The 25,661-nt window shown below is 38.9% G+C and overlaps 1 protein-coding gene across 2 annotated transcripts; it reads left to right on the top strand.

Annotated features, from left to right (window-relative positions):
* Positions 1–719: 719 nt before the first annotated feature.
* LACC1 (laccase domain containing 1) lies at positions 720–22,172 on the top strand. 2 transcript variants are annotated; one of them, XM_004376604.3, is made up of 7 exons: positions 720–1,140; positions 1,903–2,518; positions 5,808–5,986; positions 6,966–7,131; positions 9,171–9,396; positions 10,518–10,678; positions 20,175–20,370. In XM_004376604.3, the coding sequence occupies exons 2-6, from the start codon at positions 1,957–1,959 to the stop codon at positions 10,675–10,677; spliced, it is 1,293 nt and encodes a 430-aa protein (XP_004376661.1). In that variant the 5' UTR covers positions 720–1,140; positions 1,903–1,956; the 3' UTR covers position 10,678; positions 20,175–20,370. The 2 variants fall into 2 exon arrangements, with proteins under 2 accessions (XP_004376661.1, XP_023587377.1); XM_023731609.1 differs by lacking the exon at positions 10,518–10,678 and having other exon boundaries at positions 20,175–22,172.
* The last annotated feature ends 3,489 nt before the right edge of the window (positions 22,173–25,661 follow it).

Raw genomic sequence — 25,661 nt, 5'->3', positions numbered from 1 at the left:
GCACGTATTTAAAAAGGGAATAGAGAAAATCTGTTCGTTCATACATGTGAAGGAGCAGTAAAGTGTTGGTCCCGTCAACGAGAAAGGCAAAGTCGCCCAAAGGCGAACAAAGAGGACCAATCTTGTTTTGGAAGTAAAAAAAAAAAAACTATTTAAAAAGTTCCCTTTACTGGAACCCTGGATGGGACAAACTACCAAATGCTAACGTGATGAGCTTCGCAGTTCTGCGGTCTGGTAAGTAAAACAAGTTCTGACCACACTGCGGGCTCAGCGATTCGTCCCAGAGCAACGGGAAGAGCGGACCTCCAGAGAGGTCCTGAAGGGGTTTCCACTGCGGAAGGGAGGATGAGGTGGTGGTCTAGGGCTGGAAAGGCGTTATTACCACGCCCGTCGCCCGCGCCCCTCTCGGGCCCTGCCTTCTACACCCTCTCAGGGGACCCGCCGTTCCCGCCCGCGGTCCCGCGTGCCCTCTCCCTCTGGGCCCCGCCTGCGCAGCCTCCCCGCTGCCTGCCCGCTGACCCGCCTGGCTCGGGTCAGAGGGGCCTTCCGCGGCCCTGGTTCCTGTTCCTCTTCTCGCCTCGGTCGGGGCTGCGGGCTGCAGGCTCGACGGGACGCTCTGACCCGGAACTGCTGAGCCGGCCGCCGACGGGCGGGCACTTGGCTCATCCCGGGATTCCCCTGCGCGCGGGCTCGGCTCTCCGAGTCCGCAAGGTGCATGCGCGGCAGTCCCAGCCCTGCCTCCGGACCTCTGTGCCTCCTTGCAGTTCGTCAGCCTTACCACTGCTCTCCGCTGCCTGCGGAACCCGTAACCCTCGGCGGGAGTTCAGCAGGAAGCCTGGGTCGATGCCAGGTGGGGGTCCAGTCCGTCCGCGGTGAGGTGAGGTGAGGTGGGTGTCACCACTGCGGAGGACAGTGCTGCCAGGGGCCGGCTCATCGCTCCAGGTGACACACGCGCAGCTTCCAGGTTTCGTTCAGAGACTCAGGGCGATACCGGGGGTGGGGGAGACCCCAGATCGTAACCGAGCGTGTGAAGTGCGAGAAGGCAAGGACAGCCACAACAGCTTCGAATGTGTGTCTCTCCGTCAAAAAAGTCTTCCAGGAAACTGCCCTAGCCAAAGGGAGACCAGCAGCAAGGTGGAGGTGAGAAAATCTGCTTGGGGAGAATGAATAGGAAAGTAGGTAAAAGCAATCGCTTTTGTGAAATTGTCATACGTGGGTGTTGTTGGATGCCCTTCAGTCCATTCTGACTCATAGCGACCCCATGTGTTACAGAGTAGGACTGCCCCATAGGGTTTTCTAGGTTGTAATTTTATTGAAGCAGATCTCCAGGTCTTTCTCCCCGGAGCTGTTGGGTGGGTTCCAACCAACAACCTTTGGTTAGCAGCTGAGCACTTAACTGTTTTCACCACCAGGATTACTGTGTAAATCTTGAAGGGAAATTTATCAGTCTTCTCAGCTTTTCTCTCTCCTTAAAAAACGTGATTTTCAGGTGCAGCTCCATTTAACCTGAACTTAAGGCTCTGATACTTCATATGAACAGATGTGACCTAACATGATAATCATGTCAGGATTAATGATGTATCGCATAGGTTGACACCCTATAATTAAAATAAGTACTTAATTTAAGTCAAGTAATTCGCTACTTAACATTTGTTTTTCTGCTGAAAAGATATATAAAAACTTTCACAAAACAAATTAAGAGATTGCTTTCCATTAATTATTATGACTCTCTTTTGACAAATTGTAGGCTAACTTTTTTTGGAGACGTCTACACTTAACTATTTCATGGGTTACATTATCAGATCAAACCAATTCTTTTTTATCTCACCACAATTTTCTGCTATAACCATAGGAAGATTGATACAATTTTGCATTCTTATTTATGCTAATTATTCTTTACAGGTGACTTACTTGGCACAAAAGTCTTCTCTGAAGCACTTTCTACAATATTGAAGGATGGCAGAAGCAGTGTTGCTTGATCTTTTTGGTTTGAAATTAAACTCTCAGAAAAACTGTCATCAGATGTTACTGAAAGCATTGAATGCTGTCCGATACCACCATACTGCCAATGCGAAGTTCTTTTGCATAATGTGTTGCAGTAACATCAGCAGTGAAACGGATGGTGAATGTGGTAATTGTGAACTAGAAATAAATAATGGGTTATCCGCTCTCTTGAGGAAATTTGAGACTGTTAGCAATTCCAGTATGGTTGCCTCTCTGTATACCATTAAACAGAAAATTGATGAAAAAAACCTGAGCAGCATTAAGGTAATTGTACCCGTGTACAGGAAGACATTAATGAAGGCTTTTATTGATCAACTCTTCACTGATGTTTATAGTTTTGAGTTTGAAGATTTACAGATGACTTTGCAGGGAGGCCTCTTGAAACAGTCCAATGAAATAAACATGATTACAGCTCAAGAATTAGAAGAAATCCAGAATGAAGTAGAAACATATTTGAGAAGTCTGCCCCCATTGAAAGGAGAATTAACCATTATCACATCTCCTTCAATTCCAGGTATGCTAAACACCATATGTAGTTTTTAATGTGTACATGAAAAACCCCTTTTTCTTTAGAGGTTGTTCACCTCTTTTTTTCCTACTTTCTTTTATTGACTGTTGTGGACTTATGGGATTTTGCATCAGTTGCAACATGGGTGTAAAGGGATAGAGACTTAATGGCTATCAGCCCCTTCAAAGCCACATTAGATAAATACATTTGCTTTATGCAAATTCAGCTCTGAGACATATCTTTCAGTCCTCTTTTAAAATTAGATTTATGACCCTGACCATCTACTATTTAGAAATTCTGAAACCTCAATTCATTGAGTGTTCATAAAAGAGTGAAATTTATTTATTTATTGTGCATTAGGTGAAAGCTTACAGAGCAAATTAGTTTGTGCATAAAGTGTTCCATGACATTGGTATCATTCCCCACAATGTGTCAACACTCTCCTCATTTCCACCCTAGTTTCCCCGTTTCCTTTCGTCCTGCTTTTCTACCCCTATCTGCCTTCTAATCTTTGGTTTTGGGCAAATGTTGCCCTTTTGATCTCGAATAATTGATTGTTCTAAGGAGCACGTTCCTTTCGGTGTTAGTGTATATTTTATGGGCCTGTCTATTGTTTAGCTGAAGGGTGTTCTCTGGGAATGGCTTCAGTTCCAGTTCAGAAGGACCATAAAGTCTGGTCTTTTTTGTGAATTTGATTTTTTGTTCTACAGTTTTTCTCCTGCTCTGTCTGGGACCCTCTGCTGTGATCCCAGTCAGAGCAGTCAGTAGCGGTAGCTGGGCACCACCTAGTTCTTCGGATCTGGGAAGAACTAGAGGCTGTGGTTCATGTGGTCCATTAGTCCTTTGGACTAATTGCTGCCTTAAGTCTTTGGTTTTCTTCACTCTCATTTGCTCTGGATGGTAAGAGACAATAGTTGTATCTTAGATGGCCATTTGCAAGCCTTTAAAACCCCAGACGCTACTCACCGAACTAGGATGCAGAACTTTGTTTTTACGAGCTATATTGTGCCAATTGACGTAGATGTCACCTGAGTCTATGGTCCTTCACCTTTGAGCTTAGGAACTTCTTCCCGCTAGGTGTTAATGTCTAAGAAGTTGCCCTGACGTGGCCCTAGTGTGCTCTGTTGACTATATTAATACGTAAGCAGCACCTGCAGTTATGTATGTAGAAATATCCACCACCAAACCTCTGCCTGCAGATGGGTGTGTTCCCTTACACCTGCTGTCATGGATTGAATTATGTCCCCCAAAAAATGTGTGTATCAATTTGGCTGGGCCATGATTCCTGGTATTGTGTTATTTTCCTATATGTTGTAAATCCTGCCTGTATGATGTTAATGAGGGAGGATGGGTGGCAGTTGTGTTAGTAAGGCAGAACTCAGTCTATAAGATTGGATTGTGTCCTGAGGCATCCTCTTGAGATATAAAAGAGAGAAGTGAGCAGAGAGACAGGGGGACCTCATACCACCAAGAAAGCAGTGCCAGGAGCAGATCATGTCGTTTGGACCTGGGGTTCCTGTGCGGAGAAGCTCTTAGTCCTCGGGAACATTGATGAGAGAAAACCTTCCCCTGGAGCTGACGCCCTGAATTTGGACCTTTAGCCTACTTGACCGTGAAGAAATAAATTTATCTTTGTTAAAGCCATCCACTTGTGGTATTTCTGTTATAGCAGCACTAGATGACTAAGACACCCACCCAAATCTTTTGGCATAATCTATCTACCTATGTATCCATACGTGAATTAGTGTTTATTAATACTATTGTTGCAGGATTGTCTATGCTGTAGTAATTACTGTTGTTGCCCTTTGTTGTTGCATTCCTCTCAGTGTCCTTCCATTCCTCTCTCTGTCCTTCCATGCCTTGGTCATGTTTTGCTGACTTCCCTCATATTGCATAGCCTTTCCCTTCACCAATATTAACATGTGTCTTCTATCTACTTAGTAATTTTCCCTCCCTTCCCCTCCCATCAAAGAATTTTTTTTTTCCGCATGTAAACCTTTTCTTGTTCCTTTGTAGTAGTGGTCACATACAGTACTTGTCCTTTTGTGATTGGCTTATATCACTTAGCATAGTGTTCCTCCAGATTCATCCATGTTGTGATATGTTCCTTGGACTTGTCATTATTCTTTATTGTTGCATGGTATTCCGTTGTGTGTATGTACCACCGTTTGTTAATCCATTCACCTGTTGATGGGCACTTAGTCTGTTTCCATCTTTTTACTATTGTGAATAATGCTGCAGTGAATATAGGTATGCATATGTCGATTTGTGTCACAGCTCTTATTTCTTTAGGGTATATACCTAGGAGTGGGATTGCTGGGTCATATGGTATTTCTATTTCTAGCTTTTTAAGGAAGCACCATACCATTTTCCGTAGTGATTATACCGTTTTACATTCCCACCAGCAGTGTATAGGTGTTCCAGTCTCCCTGCAACCTCTCCAACATTTGTCATTTTCTGTTTTTTTGATTAGTGCCAGTAATGTCGGGTTGAGATGGTATCTCATTGTAGCTTTGATTTGCGTTTCTCTAATGACTAATCATTGCAAGCATTTCTTCATCTGTTTGTTTGATGCCTGAATATCTTGTTTGGTGAAGTGTCTGTTCATATCCTTTGCCCATTTTTTAATTGGATTGTATTTTTCTTGTTGAAGTGTTGACGTTTTCTATAAATTTTTAGAGATTAAACCCTTGTCAGATATGTCGTAGCCAAATTTTTGTTCCCAGTCTGTAAGTTCTCTTTTTATTCATTTGGAGAAGTCTTTTGAGAAGCATAAGTGTTTAATTTTTAGGGAGTCCCATTTATCTAGTTCATCTTCTGCTGTTTGTGCATTTGTAATTATGTTTGGTATTCTATTTATGCCATATATTAGGGCCCCCAGCATTGTCCCTATTTTTTCTTCCATGATCTTTATAGTTTTAGGTTTTATCTTTAGGTCTTTGATCCATTTTGAGTTAGTTTTTGTGTATGGTGTGAGATATGGGTAAAAGAATGAAATTTAAAATAGTCTTTGCATAAAAGATACTATGAGCTATATGCTGTTGGGCATACAAAGACAAATGGGACAGTAGATATTTTTTTGATGAGCAATAATCCCATAGAGAATGTAAGACAAACACAAGTTAGTGTGTAATAAGAACACAATGACGTACAAAGTGCTGTAGAAATTAGAAGCCAGATAAGGAAGTACAGATTAAAGTGAGCAGGGAGTGTCTTACTGAGAGACTGGTTTTGTAATGCTTTGCAGTCCATTGTGGGGCATTCTTTTTAATTTTCACCACTTATCTTCCAACAGATATTTTCATACATGGATTCACTACAAGAACAGGTGGAATCTCTTACCTACCAACTCTCAGCTCATTAAATCTCTTCAGTAGTTCCAAACGGAGAGACCCCAAGGCAGTTGTTCAAGAAAATCTGCGTAGGTTGGCGAATGCTGCAGGATTTAATGCAGAGAAATTTTACCGAATAAAGGTAAACTTTTGCTTCATATTGTGCAAGGTCTGAAGTACATTCTTGACTTGGCCAGTGACTACATGGACTTTAACCAAGCCATTTAACTTTTCCATCTGATGTTTTATTTAAAATTTTAGGGTAGTGTTTGTGGTTATGTATATCTGAATACCATAGCCCAAAGGTCAGTTCTGTGATGTATGTATTTCTGCTGGCACTCCTCACTTCTGAAAACAGTTAATTCTCAGAGTATAGTACCACTGCCCTTTTTCATTTAGAAGGAAGAGTCTTGAATGGTGGGGGAAGAATGACCATTATTAACTCAACACTAGGAGAAACTAGGGTCACAACTGCTGAGATTGGAACAATGCCATGTTCCTTTCAGAATTCTTATTTATTTGAGTCTAAGAAAAAGTAGGAATATTACTGATTTAATAATTAATTTAACTTCCTCCAATAAAATAGTGCTTCACAGAAAGTGCTGCAAGTAGAGATGCACCTGTCTTTAGTGGGAGGTGTTGATGATGGACTCGATTGGATTTTTAAATGTTAAAGTCTATTTTCCTTTGAATAAAATATTCAGAGATTATAATACCAAAAGCTTAAAAAATTATATGATAAGTAAATTTGGCGTGTTTACCGTATGTTCTTGTTGTATGCTGTTGAGTCTATTCTGACTCATAGCGACCCTATAGGACAGACTAGAACTGCTTTATAGGGTTTCCTAGGCTGTGGTCTTTACAGGAGAAGATCGCCAGGTCTTCCCCCATGAAGCTGCTCGTGGGGTCGAACCACCGACCTTTCAGTTAGCAGCCAAGCTGCCGTAACCATTGCACCCAGGGCTCCTTCCTACCATATGCGGGAGTGATATATTTAATGAATGCTAGTAGTCTTAAACTGGTTTTATAATTTTGTACTGAAATGAGTACTTTAGTAAAAAAACTTATGATATGATAAAACCTGTTTTCAAAATATTTTTATTATGTACCTTTGGTATTAGACTGATCATGCCAATGACGTCTGGATTATGGGAAGGAAGGAGCCTGAATCTTATGATGGAATAACCACAAATCAGAGAGGGGTCACCATAGCGGCTCTTGGTGCTGACTGTATACCGATAGTTTTTGCAGATCCTGTCAAAAAAGCATGTGGGGTTGCTCACTCTGGTAAGTATACTCAATCAGTCATTTAGCATCTTCTTAATTTTTAAAGTACAGTAAAAATTATATAGTTAAAAACTGTGAAAGCCAGAACCCGTGTAAGGTGGAAACCTGTCAGAGAAGGAAAACTCAAATATTTTCTACTAAAATAAGTGATAGAAAAGTGTTTAAAGACTGCACCCTGTCAAAGGTGGAAAACTTGTAAGACCTGGAAAAACAAGGCAATCCTGTCGAGTTCCAGCTCTCACAGGTTTCACTAATTTCTAATAGGCATGACAGGCAAGTAAATAGTTAATTAACTTACATGGTGATAAGTGTAATGATAGGGGTAGGCGAGTATACCCTTACTTTGTTGTTGTTGTTAGTTGCTGCCAAGTTGACTCCAGCTCATGGAGACATCATGTACAACAAAACAGAACGTTGCCCACTCCTGTACCATCTTCACAGTCTTTGGTATGTGTGAGTTACAGTCACTGTGTATTTTGAGTACCTTCCAAACTAGGGGGCTCATATTCCAGCATTGTATCAGACATATTGTGTCATGATCAATAGGGTTTTCATTGGCTACTTTTCAGAAGTAGACTGCCAGGCCTTTCTTCCTAGTATTTCTTAGTCTATAAGCTATAAGAGTAGATAAAAGGGGCACCTAAGTCAAATTATATGAATTAGAGTATAATTTTTGAAGGAGGTGGTACCTAGGCCAATTCCTGAGGAATTACTAAGACTTGGCTAGGTGCCAGTGTTTCTCAGCAGGTGCACTATCAACATCTTGGGCAGGAGAATCCTACATTGCAGACTAAGCATCCTTGGCCCTTGAAACTCAGAATACCAGCAGCACCTCTCAGTAATTGGGTAACCAGAAAAGAGGTCCATGTTTTTCATGGGAGTGGTACTATCTCTGGTTGAGAACCCTGGAAATCCAAACAACAGGGGTAGGAATGTTGGGCAGATGCAGCAGCATGTAAAGGTATGCAGGTAAGAAAATGGATATGTTTGGAAATCTGCATTTCATGTAAGATGGTCCCACCATCCTCCAAAGATAAGAGCAAAGAAGAAGTTTTCAGATACTATGTTACTGGTGCTTCAGACTCAGCCAGCGGCTCCATAGAAGAAAGGCCTGGTGATCTGCTTCCATAAAGAGTGTTATTGTTTTTGTTGTTAGTTGTCATCGAATCGATTCTGACTCTAAGAAAACCCAGTGGAGCAATTCTACTCTCTAACACATGGGGTCACCATGAGTTGGAATCAACTTGACGACAGTAGGTTTATATTGTGTTAAGGTTATAGAATTTTGTTTTCTGGAAGTATTTTAAAATAGTATTTAGATTATCAGTGGATATGATTCTGTGTGAAATGAGGGATAACCTTTCTAATTCCCTTCTGTTTGTAAATCTATGCCCACTTTGGTTTTTAGACCACAAATAAGAAAGTGACATTTTTCTTTTGATCTAGCTAAATTAATGGAATGGGATGACTAGAAGTCAGGTTTGCCATATGATGTTGTCAAAAGTTATTTTAAATTTGAATCTCAGTTCCTGGATATAAAATGGGAATATTATTTGTTATTAAATCTATTCTTAGATTTCTGTCTTTGGTAACTGGATGAGAGTAAGAATAAAGAAAATGGTTGAATGTTAGAAAAACCATGGAATCCATTGGAAAGGAAAGATGGGCAAATGGAGAAGGGCGTGAAAAAGGACTGTTAATTGAAATAGAACAGGTTTGTTTTATTATAAGAAGTGAGGGGGTGAGAGAGAAGACTAAGAAGGTATAATTCCAGAGGAAGCTTAAAGGATAGCATATTTCTAAAAGGAAGTGGAAGGGAACTCTCATTAAATGTCTTTTCTTTACTAGATGCTTTATACAGTATATCTCATTGAAAAACCAGTACTATAATATAATAATTAATTTGCGATTCATATACTGTTTTTGGACTTTGAAAAAATACACAAACTAACACCGTTCATTTTTAACTTAGATCTAAATTAAGGTGAAATTTTGTTATGTTTTAACTTTCCTTTCCTCTTTTTCTTCCTGTTTACCAGGTTGGAAAGGAACTTTGTTAGGTGTTGCTATGGCTACAGTGAATGCTATGATAGCAGAATATGGCTGTAGTTTGGAAGACATTATTGTTGTGCTGGGCCCTTCAGTGGGACCTTGCTGTTTTACTCTTCCAAAGGAATCAGCAACGGCATTTCATAACCTTGATCCCAAATGTGTACGACTGTTTGACTCACCAGATCCCTCCATTGACATTCGTAAAGCCACCAGGTATGTTTGATTTCATTCTGGATCTGCAAGTTTGGTTATTGCTTATTGCTTCTAAAGTCAAAGCCGTTTCAGAAAACAATTAGTAACTCCAAGGAAAATTCAGGTGGTAGACATTTAAATAGCTACCACTATATACATATATTCACAAAAACTTACTTTATATATGAATCTATTGTCATTTCAGTTGAATAACAGAAATTTTCCTATCTGGCATCTCTTACTGATTTAAAAGTGAAGGAAGAAACAGTTGGCTAGGTGCCAGGGTTTGGCATATAATTTTATGAGGTCTACTTTAACTTAATATATGAAGTTAGCATCTACTTTACTTTACAACCATTACTCAGCTAAATTCTCCTAATTATAATAAACTATGAGGAAGCCAATATTTTTTAAATGATTCTTATTCTCTAACTAGAAGAATATATTTCTTAATAAAGATATTAGGTAATATAAACACACAGTCATTTTCAAGGCATATTTTTATGATGCCTTGCATTCTTGAATTTATGAAGTTTTACTATTAATATCTGTTGAAAAAAATGTTTGTTATTTCTGCAGAGGAAAATTGCTGTCTGATTTGAATTGTGTTTCTGTTCTAGTCAGCCAAACCTTGTCATTATTCTGCCTCATTTAGTACATAAGTATAAAGAATTGAAATTGATTTTTAAGTGTGACTTGTGGAATAAGTATCACTAATTTGTAGTCATATTTCAAATAAAATATTTATGGAGAAGCAAGTTTTCTGTGAAAAATCCAGTTAATAGGAGGAAAGGAGGTGGTAGGGCCAGATAACTAAAAAGCATGCTATGTCTGAATCAAATGAATCTTGTCTACAAATACCTGGTAACTTTAAAGGTTTCCACTTGAATAAGTAATTGATTACAAAATTCTGTACCCAGATCATGTCTGCTGGGCAATATGGTAGGATGTACGGTTCATGTATGATAAATACTAATAAAATCTACCATTTCCTGACAAGCCCTTATAACTGAGTAGCAATTTGCATTGTTCCAAGTTGACCTTTCCCAGAATTCTTTCACCAGTATCTATAGTTTTTTCATACTGTTTTGGCTATTGGCAAAAGAAACTCATGCTGTCTTTTGAAAAATGTTTATCCTAAGGGTTCTTCTAGAACGGGGAGGAATTCTTCCTCAGAATATTCAAGACCAGGACCAAGATCTCAGCCTCTGTACATCCTGCCATCCCAACAAGTTTTTCTCCCATGTTCGAGATGGCCTTAGTTTTGGTACACAGATTGGCTTCATATCCATTAGAGAATGAGGTACAGTAGGTGCTCTCTCCCTCTCTCTCTCTTTTAACCTTCTCGTCACCTTGTTTTTAAAAATAATTGATTAGGGAATTTTAAGGGACTATTCATGCTAACCTAGTAATTAATTAAATTTAGCTTTACCACTTTTTTCCTACAGGAAAAATTGTTTCTCCTTTTTAGTGAAGCAGTAGTGGTAGAAAATTTCATTTTCAGTGGCATGCTCTATTTTAACAAGCACCACTGCTTTTCCTAGTTAGGCATAAATATTCTGGCAACATAGAAAGAAAAATTTGTCTTTAAAAGTGTATGTATTCTGAGGCGGGGCCAAGATGGCAGAGTAGTCAGCTGCTTTCTGCGGTCTCTTTTACAACAAACACCCGAAAAAACAAGTGAATCGATTGTATATGACAGTCTAGGGCCCTGAACATCAAAGGCAAAGTTGAGGAGTTGGACTGAGCAGCAGAGGGAGGGAGAAATGGTTCAGAAGCAGTGAGGAGTTGCCAGACTTGACCTGGTGGGGTGGGAACCGGTACCCTGCAGCCAGTGCATGCAGCGAGGCAAGCACTGGCTCTCAGGATGCATTTTCCACACTGGGAGAGACTGAGTGGCGAAGAGTCTACTCAAGCCTCCAGAACCAGTGAAAAGTGGCGCTCAATTGGCAAAAGATAAGTACATGTGTCTAAACTACTGTGCAGATCGAGAAGCATCCCCTTTGGGAAAAACATCTTTCCTGTTTATCTGCCCACTCCCTGTTCTGCACTGGGTCCCTGGCAGGCTTCAGCCACTGCCGAGTGCCCTGGGCTGGAAGTAAGGACCAGTCACGTGCCCTGAGCCATTATCCTGGAATTGGAGAGGGAATGCATTAACAAACAAGGATAAATAATCTACCATCTCCCCTAAGCAGGAAACTTAGGGTAGGTGCAGCTCCTTTGCCTACACACAGGCATAAGGGGTCCACAGACTTCGAATGACTTTCACTCCTGCATAGATTTATATGGACCCATTTCAGCAGCATAGGCCCTCATTAGCACAGTACAATAGGGTATATACCGGAAGCCTAACTTCAACTGTCAGCTACATGGTGGAGTGGCAGGTTCATGACATTTGATGTCGCTTGGCCCATTAAGCAGGGTCCTTACCTACCCACATCAGGGGCCTGAGGGCTGGTGGCTCCACCCATACCACCTAGCCACCCGTGACAGGTGTCTAAGAATAAGTGGTGCCTCCCAGTCCTTACATCCAACAGCATTGGGTGCCCATAGTCTGGCTGTAAAACCCACCCAAAATGCGCTCTACGGAACAGGGACACGCTTTCCTCCCAGACACTCAGGGGCAGCCATCAGCCCCCTGCCTTGCTAAGCACGTGACCCCCTACTGCAACCAGATACTTGTGCCTACACCAACCCCTCCTGCCCATCTAGGACTGTAGGTGAGAGCCTGCACCACACACTTGGTGACCGACTGCCTGGACACCTGAACTGAATCCATGCAAGAAGAGTAAATGGACTCCTGGGCGCACATACCTAGAAACAGATCTAAGCACTTGGTGACAGGCTATTAGAGCTTCAAAGGCGCCAGTAATCAAACTAGCTTACACAAGCAGCCTATTTGGCCATATCAAAACAAAACAAGAATCTAGGACACAGTAAGCAAGCATAAAGTAAATAAATTTGATAACTTATTGATGACTCAGAGACAACAGTCAATGTCAAATCACATGAAGAGGCAGACCATGATGGCTTCAGCAAGCTCCCAAAACAAAGAATCAAGAAATTTTCCAGACAAAGAAAATTTCTTGGAATTACCAGAGGCAGAATACAAAAGATTAATATACAGAACTCTTCAAGAGATCAGGAAGCAGACCAGGCAAAACACAGAACAAGCCACGGAAAAGATAGACAAAGCAATAGAGGAATTTAAGAAGATTATAGAAGAGCACAATGACAAATGTAACAGGCTGCAAGAATCCATAGAAAGACAGCAAAGAGAAATCCAGAAGGTTAACAATAGAATTTCAGAATTACACAACTCAATATAAAGTCATAGCAGCAGAATGGAAGCAATGGAAGTCAGAATTAGTGAGTTGAAGATAAAGCACTTGACACCAACTTACTTGAGAAAAAATCAGATAAAAGAATTTAAAAAAACGAAGACACTCTAAGAATTATGTGGGACTCTATCAAGAGGAATAACATACAAGTGATTGGAGTATCAGAACGGGGGAAACAGAAAATACCAAGAGAATTGTTGAAGATTTGTTGGCAGAAAACTTCCCTGATACCATGAAAGATAAGAAGATATCTATCCAAGATGCTTATCGAAATCCACACAAGGTAGATCCCAAAAGAAAGTCACCAAGACATATTATAATCAATCTTGCCAAAACCAAAGATAAAGAGAATTTTAAGAGTGGCTAGGGATAAACAAAAAGTCACCTGCAAAGGAGAGTCAATAAGAATAAGCTCAGATTATTCAGCAGAAACCATGCAGGCAAGAAGGCAATGGGATAAAGTATATAAAGCCTTGAAAGAAAAAAAAATGCCAGCCAAGAATTATATATCCAGCAAAACTGTCTCGCAAATGTGATAGCGAAATTAGGGCATTTCCAGATAAACAGAAGTTTAGGGAATTTGCAAAAACTAAACCAAAATTACAAGAAGTGCTAAAGGGAGTCCTCTGGTTAGAAAATCAATAACATCAGATAACAACCCAAGACTAGAACACAGGACAGAGCAGGCAGATATCAACCCAGATAGGGAAGTCACAAAAATAAATCAAAGCTAAAATGCTAAAAATAGGGAAACAGAGACAGCAATATGTAAAAGATGATAACATTAAAACACAAAAGAGGGACTAAAAAAATGTAGTCATAAATCCTTCATATGGAGAGGAAGTCGAGGCAATATAAAGAAATAAAAGATTGGTTTAAACTTAGAAAAATGGGTAAATATTAAGGTAACCACAAAGGAAACTAACAATCCTACACATCAAAATAAAAATCAAGAAAAATAAAGACTCAGCAAATACAAAATCAACAATGAAAAAGATGAAAAGAAAATACATTAAAAAAGGACTCAGCACAGAAAATTAAGTGGATCAAAGAAACTGTCAACAACACAAGAAAAAGACATAAAAATGACAGCACTAAATGTGTCTCTATCAATAATTATGCTGAATGTAAATGGACAAAATGCACCAATAAAGAGACAGAGAGTGGCAGAATGGATAAACAAACATGATCCGTCTATACACTGCCTACGAGAGACACACCCACCTTAGACTTAAAGACACAAATTAAAACTCAAAGAATGGGAAAAAAATGTATCAAAAATATAACAACACTCGAAGAGCAGGAGTGGCAATATTAATCTCTGACAAAAAAGACTTTAAATAAAAGTCACCACAAAGGATAAGGAAGGACACTATATAATGATTAAAGAGTCAGCGCACCAGGAGGGCATAAATATTTACGCACCCAATGACAGGGCTCCAAAATATGTAAAACAAACTCTTGACAGCATTGAAAAGAGAGATAGACCATTTCACAATAATGGAGACTTCAACACAGCACTCTCAGTACAGGACAGAACATCCAGAAAGAAGCTCAGTAAACACACAGAAGATCTAAATGCCACAATCAACCAACTTGATCTCATAGACATATACAGAACACTCCACCCAACAGCAGCCATACTTTATTTTCCAACGCACATGGAACATTCTCCAGAATAGACCACGTATTAGGCCAGAAAGCAAGCCTTAAAATCCAAAGCATCGAAATATTACACAGCATCTTTTCTGACCATAAAGCCATAAAAGTAGAAATCAGTAATAGAAAAAGCAAGGGAAAAAAATGAAACACATGGAAACTGAACAATACCTTGTTCAAAAACTACTAGGTTATAGAAGAAATTAAGGATGGAATAAAGAAATTCATAGAATCAAATGAGAACAAAAATATATCCTACCAGAACTTTGGACACAGCAAAAGCAGTGCTCAGAGATCAGTTTATAGCAATAAATGCACACAGCCAAAAAGAAGAAAGGGCCAAAATCCAAACATTAACCCTACAACTCGAACAAACAGAAAAAGAGCAGCAAAAGAAGCCCTTGGGCACCAGAAGAAAGCAAATAATAAAAATTAGAGCAGAATTAAATGAAATAGAAAATAGAAAAACAATTGAAAGAGTTAACAAGACCAAAAGCTTGTTCTTTGAAAAGATCAACCAAATCAATCAACCGTTGGCCAAGCTGACAAAAGAAAAACAGGAGACCAGGAAAATAACTGGAATGAGAAATGAGATAGGTGATACCACACCTATCTCATTAAAAGAATCATAGCAGAACACTGTGAAAAATTGTACTCTTAGCAAATTTGAAAACCTAGACGAAATGGACAAATTTCTAGAAACTCACTACCGACGTAAACTAACACAAACAGAGGTAGGACAACTAAATAAACCTATAACAAACAAAGAGATTAAAAAGGTAGTTTAAAAAACTTCCAACCAAAAAAAAGCCCTGGCACAGATGGTTTCACTGGAGAATTCTACCAAACTTTCAGAGAAGAGTTAACACCACTACTACTAAAGGTATTTCAGAGTACAGAAAAAGATGGAATACTCCCCAGCTCATTCTATGAAGCCAGCATAACCCTGATACCAAAACCAGTTAAAGACACCACAAAAAAAGAAGATTACAGACCAATGTCCCTCATGAAAATTGACACAAAAATCCTCAACAAAATTCTAGCCAATAGAATTCAGCAACATATCAAACAAAAAATTTTCACCATGGCCAAGTGGGATTCATACCAGGTATGCAGGGGTGGTTCAGCATTAGAAAAACAATCTATGTAATCCATCACATAAATAAAACAAAAGACAAGAACCACATGATCCCATCAATTGGTGCAGAAAAGGCATTTGACAAAGTCCAACAACGGTTCATGGTAAAAACTCTCAGCAAAATAGGAATAGAAGGGAAATTCCTCAACATAATAAAGGGCATTTATACAAAGCCAATGGCCAACATCATCCTAAATGCAGAGAGTCTGAAAGCATTCCCCCTGAGATCAGGAACCAGACAAGGATGCCTTTTATCACCACTCTTAGTCAACATTGTGCTGGAGGTCCTAGCCAGAGTAGTTAGGCTAGAAGAAGAAAGAAAGGGTATCCAAATTGGTAAGGAAGAAGTAAAAGTATCTCTGTTTGCAAATGATATGATCTTATACACAGAAAACCCCAAAGAATCCACAGGAAAACTACTGGAAGTAATAGAAGATTTTAGCAAAGTATCAGGATACAAGATAAACATACAAAAATCAGTTGGATTCCTCTACACTAATAAAGAGAAATTTGCAGAGGAAATCACCAAATCAATACCATTTACAGTAGCCCCCAAGAAGATAAAATACTTAGGAATAAATCTAACCAGAGATGTAAAAGACCTATACAAAGAACACTACAAAACACTACTGCAAGAAACCGAAAGAGACCTGCATAAGTGGAAAAACATACCTTTTTCATGGATAGGAAGACTCAACATTGTGAAAATGTCAATTCTACCCAAAGCAATCTACAGATACAATGCAATCCATATCCAAATTCCAACCGTATTTTTTAAGTAGATGGAGAAACAAATCACCAACTTCATGTGGAAAGGGAAGAGGTCCTGGATAAGTAAAGCATTACTGAAGAAGAAGAACAAAGTGAGAGTCCTCACACTACCTGATTTTAGAACCTATTATATCACCACGGTACTCAAAACAACCTAGTACTGGGACAACAACAAATACATAGACCAATGGAACAGAATTGAGAATCCAGATGTAAATTCATCCACCTGTGAGCAGCTGATATTTGACAAAGGTCCAAAGTCTGTTAAATGGGGAAAAGACAGTCTGTTTAACAAATGGTGCCAGCTTAACTGGATATCCATATGCAAAAAATTGGAACAAGACCCATAATACATGGCATAAATGGAATACAAATCTTAAGTAACAATGCACAAGCACCAGAAGAGAAACCAGATAACTGGGAGCTCCTAAAAATCAAATACTTATGCTCATCAAAAGACTTCACCAAACGAGTAAAAAGACAACCTACAGACTGGGAAAAAATTTTTGCCTAGGACAAATCTGATTAGTGTCTAATCGCTAAAATCTACAAGTTACTGCAAAACCTCAACAACAAAAAGACAAATAACCAAATTAAAAAATGGGCAAAGGATATGAACAGGCACTTCACTAAAGAAGACATTCATGTGGCTCACAGACACATGAGGAAATGCTCATGATCATTAGCCATTAGAGAAATGCAAATCAAAACTACAGTGAGGTACCATCTCACCCCAACAAGGCTAGCATTAATCCAAAATCACAAAATGATAAATGTTGGAGAGGTTGTGGAGGGACTGGAACACTTATATGTTGTTGGTAGGAATGTAAAATGGTACAACCACTTTGGAAATTGATTTGGCGTGTCTTTAAAAAGCTAGAAATAAAAGTAGCATACAATCCAGCAATCCCACTCCTTTGAGTATATCCTAGAGAAATAAGAGCTGTCATATGAATAGATATGTGCACACCCATGTTCATTGCAGCACTGTTCACAATAGAAAAAGGTGGAAACCACCTAGGTGCCCATCTACAGACGAATGGATAAACAAATTATGGTATATTCACACAATGGAATACTACGCAACGATAAAGAATAACAATGAATCCGTGAAACAACATGAAGGAATCTGGAAGGCGTTACACTGAGTGAAATTAGTCTATCACAAAAGGACAAATATTGAATAAGACTACTATTATAAGAACTCAAGAAAAGGTTTAAACACAGAAGAAAACATTCTTTGATGGTTACGAAGGTGGGGAAGGAGGGAGAGGGGTATTCACTAACTAGAATTATCTCATTCACTAACAAGAATTCTTAGGTGAAGGGGACAACACACATTACAGGGCAAGTCAGCACAACTGGACTAAACCAAAAGCTAAAGTTTCCTGAATATAACCAAACACTTCAAGGGACAGAGTAGCAGGGGCAGAGGTCTGGGGACCATGGTTTCAGGGGACATCTGGGTCAATTGGCATAACAAAGTTTATTAAGAAAATGTTCTGCATTCCACTTTGGTGAGTGGCATCTGGGGTCTCAAAAGCTAGTGAGCTGCCATTGAAGATGCATCAATTGGTCCCAACCCACCTGGAGCAAAGGAAAATGAACACCAAAGACACAAGGAAAGTAGTAGCCAAGAGACAGGGCCACATAAACCAGAGACTTCATAAGCCTGAGAGCAGAAGAACTAGATGGTGCCCAGCTACCACCGATGACCACCCTGACAGGGAACACAACAGAGAGTCCCTGATGGAGCAGGAGAAAAGTGGGGTGCACAACTCAAATTCTAGTGAAAAGACCAGAGTTAATGATTTGACTGAGGCTGGAGGAACCCTGGAAGACATGGCTCCTGGACTCTGTTAGCCTAAAACTAAAACCATTCCCAAAACCAACTCTTCAGACAAAGATTTAGACTGGGCTATAAGACATAAAATGATACTCGTGAAGAGTGTGCTTCTTAGTTCAAGTAGATACATGAGTCTGAATGGGCAGCTCCTGTCCAGAGGTGAGATGAGAAGGCAGAAAGGGACAGGAGCTTGTTGAATGGACACGGGAAATCTGGGGTGGAAAGGAGGAGTGTGCTGTCACAGTATGGGGAATGCAACTAGGGTCACACAGCAGTGTGTATATAAAGTTTTGTATGAGAAACTGACTTGAACTGTAAACTTTAATTTAAAGCACAATAAAAAAAAAAAAAAAACCTGAAAAAGAGTAAACTAAACTGAAAGCAAGCAGAAGGAAAGAGATAATAAAGATTACGGTGGAAAGTAATGAAAAAAAAAAAAAAAAAGCAACAGAGAAAATCCATGAAGCCAAAAGTTGGTTTTTTGAAAAGATCAACACAATTGAGAAAGCTTTACCTAGACTAACCAAAGGAAAAAAGAAGACTCAAATTACTAGATTACTAAAGTCAGAAATGAAAGAGGGGACATTACTCCTGACCTTAGAGAAAGAAAGGATTATTAAGAGAGAGAGAGAAAAAAAAAAAGTATGTATTCTCTTTATGTCTACTGTGTACTTGATATCTATACATTTCCTATTATAACATTCCTATATCTTTAATTTTTTTTATTCCCTTGATTTTTAAAAAGAAATCTTTTGCGTAAGTGTAGATAAAGAACATTAAATAATATTAACAGTATTTTATTTGTATAATGCGTAACATTTCCAAAACTCTTTCATGTACTATGAGGAAAAATGAGAAATAAGAAAAGGGTACTGGATCTAGAAATCAAGAGACCAGAATGAATGCCACTTCCAGCCCTGTCACTAATGGGCTGTAGAGTAAATGCAGCATAGTCCCTCAGTGACTGTGGTCTGGAACTTTATCTGAGTTTCTTAGATGCCCTTTAAGCCCTTGATTACCGAATTGAGCACTGTGAGTATGTTAGTAATCACTTGAAGAGAAATTGGAACATTGATTTTTATCTTCTTCACATTTCTATCACTTAGACTTCTGCCAAGGGAAAAGGCAGGGTTCAAAGTAGTACAGTATTCCAACCCTGTTGGTTCACTTAAGTAATCTAACTTTTGGTTAATGTTTCACCAAGTAATTTTATATTGCTAAATGGAACTAGACTGGCAATTGCAAGAGAGTCAAAAGAGCAAGTATGACACTGAGAACAGGAATGGGAGCACCTTGACTACTATCGACCAGAATCAATGTGGGCTCGGTAGTCTTTTGATAAAGGCCTCATCACAGCATCTTTTTAATGTCAGTTCTAAAATTTTAGTGACAACTTTCTAATAAAGGATAATTTTATGTATGGATATTGAGATTGATAAATACAACATTTCATGACTGGTTTTTGTGTATAAAATTCTGAATTCTAGAATAATCAGAAATCCTCAAATACACAGACTGGCTTGGTTTTTAACTAGATTGCCAACTGTCTGCTAGGGATTAGCCAGCTTTTTCTGTAAAGGTTCAGATAGTAAATATTTAGGCTTTGAGAACCATACAGTCTCTGTGACAGCTACTCAGTTCTGTTGTAGAGCAAAAGCAGATGAGTGGCTGTATTCCAATAAAACTTTATTTACAAAAAAAGCAGGTCAGGGACCAGATTTGGCCCACAGGCTGTAATTTGCTGATCCTTGGTCTGCAGTCCTAGAGCAAGAGTGAATGTAATTTCATTAAATTAATACTTATTAGAGATGGTTTAGTTAGAGCTAGGCAAAAATATTTCATGACAGTGATTTAGAACTGCCCCTTTGGCATATATCTTATTCTCCTTGAGGTTACTTTTAACAGATTTAATGTTAATTATAGTCTTTAAAATTGCTTTAACTTTTTAATATACAAAAAGACTTTAATAAAGTTTATGATCCTTACCTTGATATTCTAATAGCACTAGTGAAGGTCTCATATTGGATTTCTGTGTGTTTTACAGATACTTGACTGGATTTTTACATACATGTTTCCTGTCTTCCTTCAAAACTGATGGCAAGAGAGCATTTTAGCTGCTTGAGTTACTTAAAACCGAAAGGATTACAGTGGAACATTCATCTTTAGGGTTTATTTTCACTACTATCCAGAGCCAAATGATTTCCATTTGATTCTAACAATAACTGACCAAAAAATCGGTATGATGGAGCTAATAGTTACATGGATAAGGATTATGGTTCTTAAAGTGTATTCCCCTATTTATTAATAAATTAGGAGTAGATCTGTTCATTTTAGTATTTATAGGTACCCTGTATTTGTCAGGCATTGTGTTAAGCATAAGTAAATCAAGATGAATAAAACTTTTTTCCTTGAATCTAATGCAGTGGAGGAGATACACACTTCTACAACTTTAATTTCAGTAGCAGTAGAAGAGTACGGAGAAGGAAGGCTTAATTCTATCTAGAAGTCAGGATAGAGAATGTATCACAGAGAAAATGACATTTGATATGGGCCCAAAAGATATACAGGCTTCTGACAAGTGTAGAACAACCATAACAGGTAGAGGGAATACCATGAAGTAGGGCATGAAACTGTGGAAGTGCAAAACATGTTCTAGAGAGAGAAGGGTGTGGGCAGGAGTTAGTACTGGAAAGACAGTTTGGAAACAGATTAGTAAGGGTCTCAAATGCCATGTCTAAGATTTTGGGATTTATTTTCCAAGCAACGGGCAGGAGTGTTTTTATTTCCTTGGCATCATATTTAACAGGATGGATTCCAATTGTGAGAGACCAAAGCAGAATGACTAGTTAAGAGGTGGTCACAATACTTCAGACAAGAAGTACTGAAGCCTCAATGAAGGCAGTGGAAAGTGAAATGGAGAAGAGAGTGGATGGATAAGAGACAGCTTTCCGAGATGAAATCAATAGATCCTGTTAACAGATGATGGAGCTGGAAGGTGAGGAAGCATGGAGAAGCCGTTTTCATTTTTCTGCGTGGCTAACTACCAAGAGTTGCAACAAAAGCAAGGAGGAGGTTTGGGACAAGGGAAAAGGATAATGAGTTTGACTTTAGACAGATAGAAGTGATTCCAGGTGGAAATACTTGATCGACAGTTAGAAATACAGATTTAGGAGGGAGCTGGGGACTAAGACCCAGATCTAGAAGTCTGCTGTGCAGAGATGATGCCTGAGTCTTTTGGAAAGAGCTGAATCATCTGGGCAGAGCAAGAGAGTGAGAAAGGCGGTCCCAGGGTGAAACCCCATATAACATCAGCATTTCAAGAACAAGGAGCTGAACCAGTAAAAAAGATTAACCATAGAAAAATTCATCCATTGCTGTCAAGTCAATTCTGACTCATAGTGACCCTATTGGACAGGGTAGAACTGCCCTGTGGGGTTTCCAAAGAGCAGCTGGTAGATTCGAACTGCTGACCTTTTGGTTAGCAGGCAGGCTCTTAACCACTGTACCACCAGGGCTCTTAACCACAGAAGTAGGAAAAAAAAAAAAAGTGTATTGTGGTGTTGAAGAAGCCAGCATAAGTGTGGGAGGTACTCAAAAAGAAGTCTTCAGAGATTGATAAAGTGAGCTCTGAGAAGAAACCAGTGGGTTAGTCATTATGAAGCTGCTCTAGAGGCAGCGGTGGCTGGGTCAGATTTCAGTGCATTGAGGAATCAGCTCTTCTTTGACAGTGTTTGCTAGAGAAGATAAAGAGCACCCGCTGTACATGAAGGAAGGGTGTTTTTTGGTGTGTGGTTTTGAGTATGTAGGCTGAAGAGAGAAGGTAAGCTGTTTTATATATTTGGGGAAAAAAATCAGTGGTATATATGGTATATATTTTTTAGTAGGAGTTACTGCCAGAGTATGTCTTAAAAAGATTTTTTATTTCATACATATATTTCTTATGTGTATATCCAGTAGAATTAACGACGAACAACATTTGTTTGGTATTTACAAAGGACTTTCACATACGTTACTTCAATTTACCTTATAAAACAAACAAAAAAGCCACTGTCGAGTAGACTCCAACTCATGGCAACCCCATGTGTGTCAGAGCAGGGTTTTCAACTGCTGATTTTGCAGGGTTTTCAACTGCTGATTTTTCAGAAGTAGATAACCAGGCCTTTCTTCCAAGGCACCACTGGATGGACTCGAACTTCCAACCTTTTGGTTAGTAGCCAAGTGCGTTAATGGTTTGCACCACCCAGGGACTCCCATTTTACCTTAACAACTACTATAAAATAGGTAGGTCAAGTGTTAATCCTTTTATTCGGATGAGAAGACTGAGCCTCACTGAGTTGGAGGTCAAAATGACATAATTAGTGGTGGAGTAAGATTTGAGCCCACATCTTGTGACTACAAATTTCATTTCAGATTTTACAATTAATCAAAGCTATCTAAATTAAACTTTTGTTTTCTACTTATTAACATAATTTATTCATACATTCCGTCAAAATTGCGTTGAGGTATTGGGATAGTTTAAAAAAAAAAAGTTGTAGCCCACAAGATGTTTAATATCCAGTGAAAGGTAACAGTCCATAAACCAGCAATGTCAGTTCTGTGATAATGTGTTGTGAGGTTGCCACAACCTGATAACTTGTTTAGTTTAATTCTTCTATGCAGCCCATAGCCTAGAGTGAAATTTAAATAAAAGACCTCATTTCTTTCAATTCAGTGATGGCATTAAACACAAAGCATAAGATAGAAATTTCAAGCTTGTGGAAAATACTTTTTTGTTTAAAAATACATTAAAGAATAATTTCAAACACTGAAGAAAGTTGATAATTTTCCAGTTCTTCCTGTGCTTTAAGTTCACAAGTTTACAGAGTATTAGACAGCCATATTTTACTTTATGTACCAAAACATTCCAAAACCAAATAAAAATTATTTTCAACTATCTCTGACTTTGGGTTTTCTGTGCCTAAGAATATAATGAAAAGTTGTCTCCTCGTTGTTTTAGTACTAAGTGAAAAGTACTGATGCAGTAATTCAGAAACAGAACTACTAGGTTATTAAATACTTACTATACCTTAAAGAACGAACAAATCGGTCTTGTAAGAAGTACAGCCAGGATGCCCCTTAGAAGCATGGATGGCAAGACTATATCTCAAATACTTTGGACATATTATCAGGAGGTATCCATCCCTGGAGAAGGACATCATGTTTGATAAAGTAGAGGGTCAGCGAAAAAGAGGAAGACCCTCAATGAGATGGATTGACACAGTGGCTGCAACAGCGGGCTCAAACATAGCAATGAATGTGAGGATGGCGCAGGACCTGGCAGTGTTTCGTTCTGTTGTACACAAGGTCACTGAGTGGAGATTGATTCAACGGCACCTAACAACAACAACAACATAACTTAGTGCTTCTACAGGATCTCTGTCACTTTCAAGCATTTGTATATAGGTTTCTAGAACTTTTGGGATGCAACAACAGTAATGATTTTTTAGTAACTTAGTGTTTTTTTTGTTTGTTTTTTATCTAAGCACTGCTACTAACTGCACGAAAGGTTGCCATTCTGAAGAGGAGTTAACTTTGTAAATCAAATGAGAGTTCATGATGTGATTTTTTGGGAAGTACTAATTATCACATTAAAATGTATTAGGCCATTTATCTAATCGTAATTTTAAATTGTGAGGAATAGCATCCCAAAACAAAGAAAACAAACCCATTGCTGCCGAGTCCAATTACCAGTGCTTTATAAAACAAACACGAGAAAACGATGTTAACACTAGGAGTCGGTATTTCTACAAGGGATTCTACTCTATTTCTTAGTGTAAATTGGAACTAATCCTAATCTCTCTTTTTACCTGTACCAAAAAAAAAAAAAAAGAAAAGAAAAAGATGACAGAGTAAATGAAAGTATTGTTTCTACTTTAGCTGCGAAGTATTGTGGTTCAAGTAGACAAAAGCATTTAGGAACCCTCATAGCAACCTCAGTCTCTCCCTTACTGAATCTCCAGTAACTGCTTTTCTGTTAGTAGATTCTTTGAGAAAACCCAGAAGCTCATTCTGTGTCACATGACAAAAAACATAAATAATACCCATGACTTCAGGAGCTGGAAGATAAGATGACAGTGATATATGAGTTACATCATTATAGTGGGATTGGCTATTTGTTTTCACTTGGTTCTTCTAGAGTTATACTTGGTTCAGTTATCTGTGTGTATGTGTGTGTATCTGTGCATGGATCAGTGTGTGTGTGTTGAGTGGCAAACAAGAAATGTGTGTTTGTTAAGTATGATATATAACCACTTTGCCCTAATGTAAATTCACACAAAACACACATTGAGGTGCAGTAAAGAATGGGAAGTATGGTCTGTGTGCTTACTGAATGTGTTTATGGGAGCCTTAGTCTAAGGCATGTACATTTGTGCTTTTGAGTTTTTATTTGTAATTTCAAGTCCCTGAGTGTTGCAAATGATTATCGTGCTCACCTGCTAACTGAAAGGTTGGAGATTCCAGTCCACCCAGAAGCATCTCAGAAGAAATGCCTGGAGATCTACTTCCAAAAAATTAACCATTGAAAACCCCATGGAGCACAGTTCTACTCTGACACACATGAGACCGTCACGAGTGGAACTTTGACTTGACGACAACTGTTCTTTTTGTTTGTTTTTGTAATTTCAAATATGAGGCAACTGCTCTAAGTTATGCATTGTTCTGTGCTAGATCACTGCTTAATGGAGGAAAAGAAATATGCCAGTGCTGCTTTTCTCTGGATTAACACATTTAATTTGGATTCATGGTGATTACATGTTAACTGTGTGGAGACAAACTTCATATTCTCGCTAGATGCATCTTCTTTGCAGTGAAAGAAATGCTTCTATCACATTCCCTGTGTCCTAGTGCCAAGTACTTGAGGTGAACTTTGTCTTTTCTGTATCTGGAGCAGACTTTTTGTGTTCTCTGTCTCAACTGCTGCAGACATTCAGGTGATCATCTCTCACCAGATGATTACAACAGTCTTTATTCTAGTCTTCTAATGTTTCTTTATTGAGTCTTTTTCTTATACTTCCATTATTGATTATTCCAAAATACGAATCAGGCCATATTACATACCCCAAAATTATTTGATGGCTTTCCCGTTGCCACCAAGATAAAGCTCCACACGCTACAGTTTATAAGTGCTGTCATGATCATGCCCCAGCTGACCTCTTCAACTCCCACACTCCCCATCCTACACCATATGCTCTAGCCAATCTATACTTCTTCATTTTCTACAACTTGCCATTGAGCAAGTTCAGACCACAGAGATTAGTTTATGTTCCAAGACTGAACAGAAGTCAATGCTGATTCAAGGTTACTGCCACTTAGACTTTCTGCTATATCAGCAGACAAGCAGCACCAAGGATACATATGATATAAACATCTAAGTGAGTGGATAAAGCACTCCACTTTCTCCCTAGTTCCTCACAAAGATATGCCCAAAATTCAGTTGTCAGTACAGTACATACACAGTAAGCAGTATGCCAGGTCATACATAGAAGCACAG

This window comes from Trichechus manatus, unplaced genomic scaffold (assembly GCF_000243295.1).
Source record: "Trichechus manatus latirostris isolate Lorelei unplaced genomic scaffold, TriManLat1.0 scaffold00044, whole genome shotgun sequence".
NCBI lineage: Eukaryota > Metazoa > Chordata > Mammalia > Sirenia > Trichechidae > Trichechus > Trichechus manatus.
The sequence above is the reverse complement of the archived record's forward strand: the minus strand, read 5'-3'. Positions and strand labels throughout refer to the sequence as shown.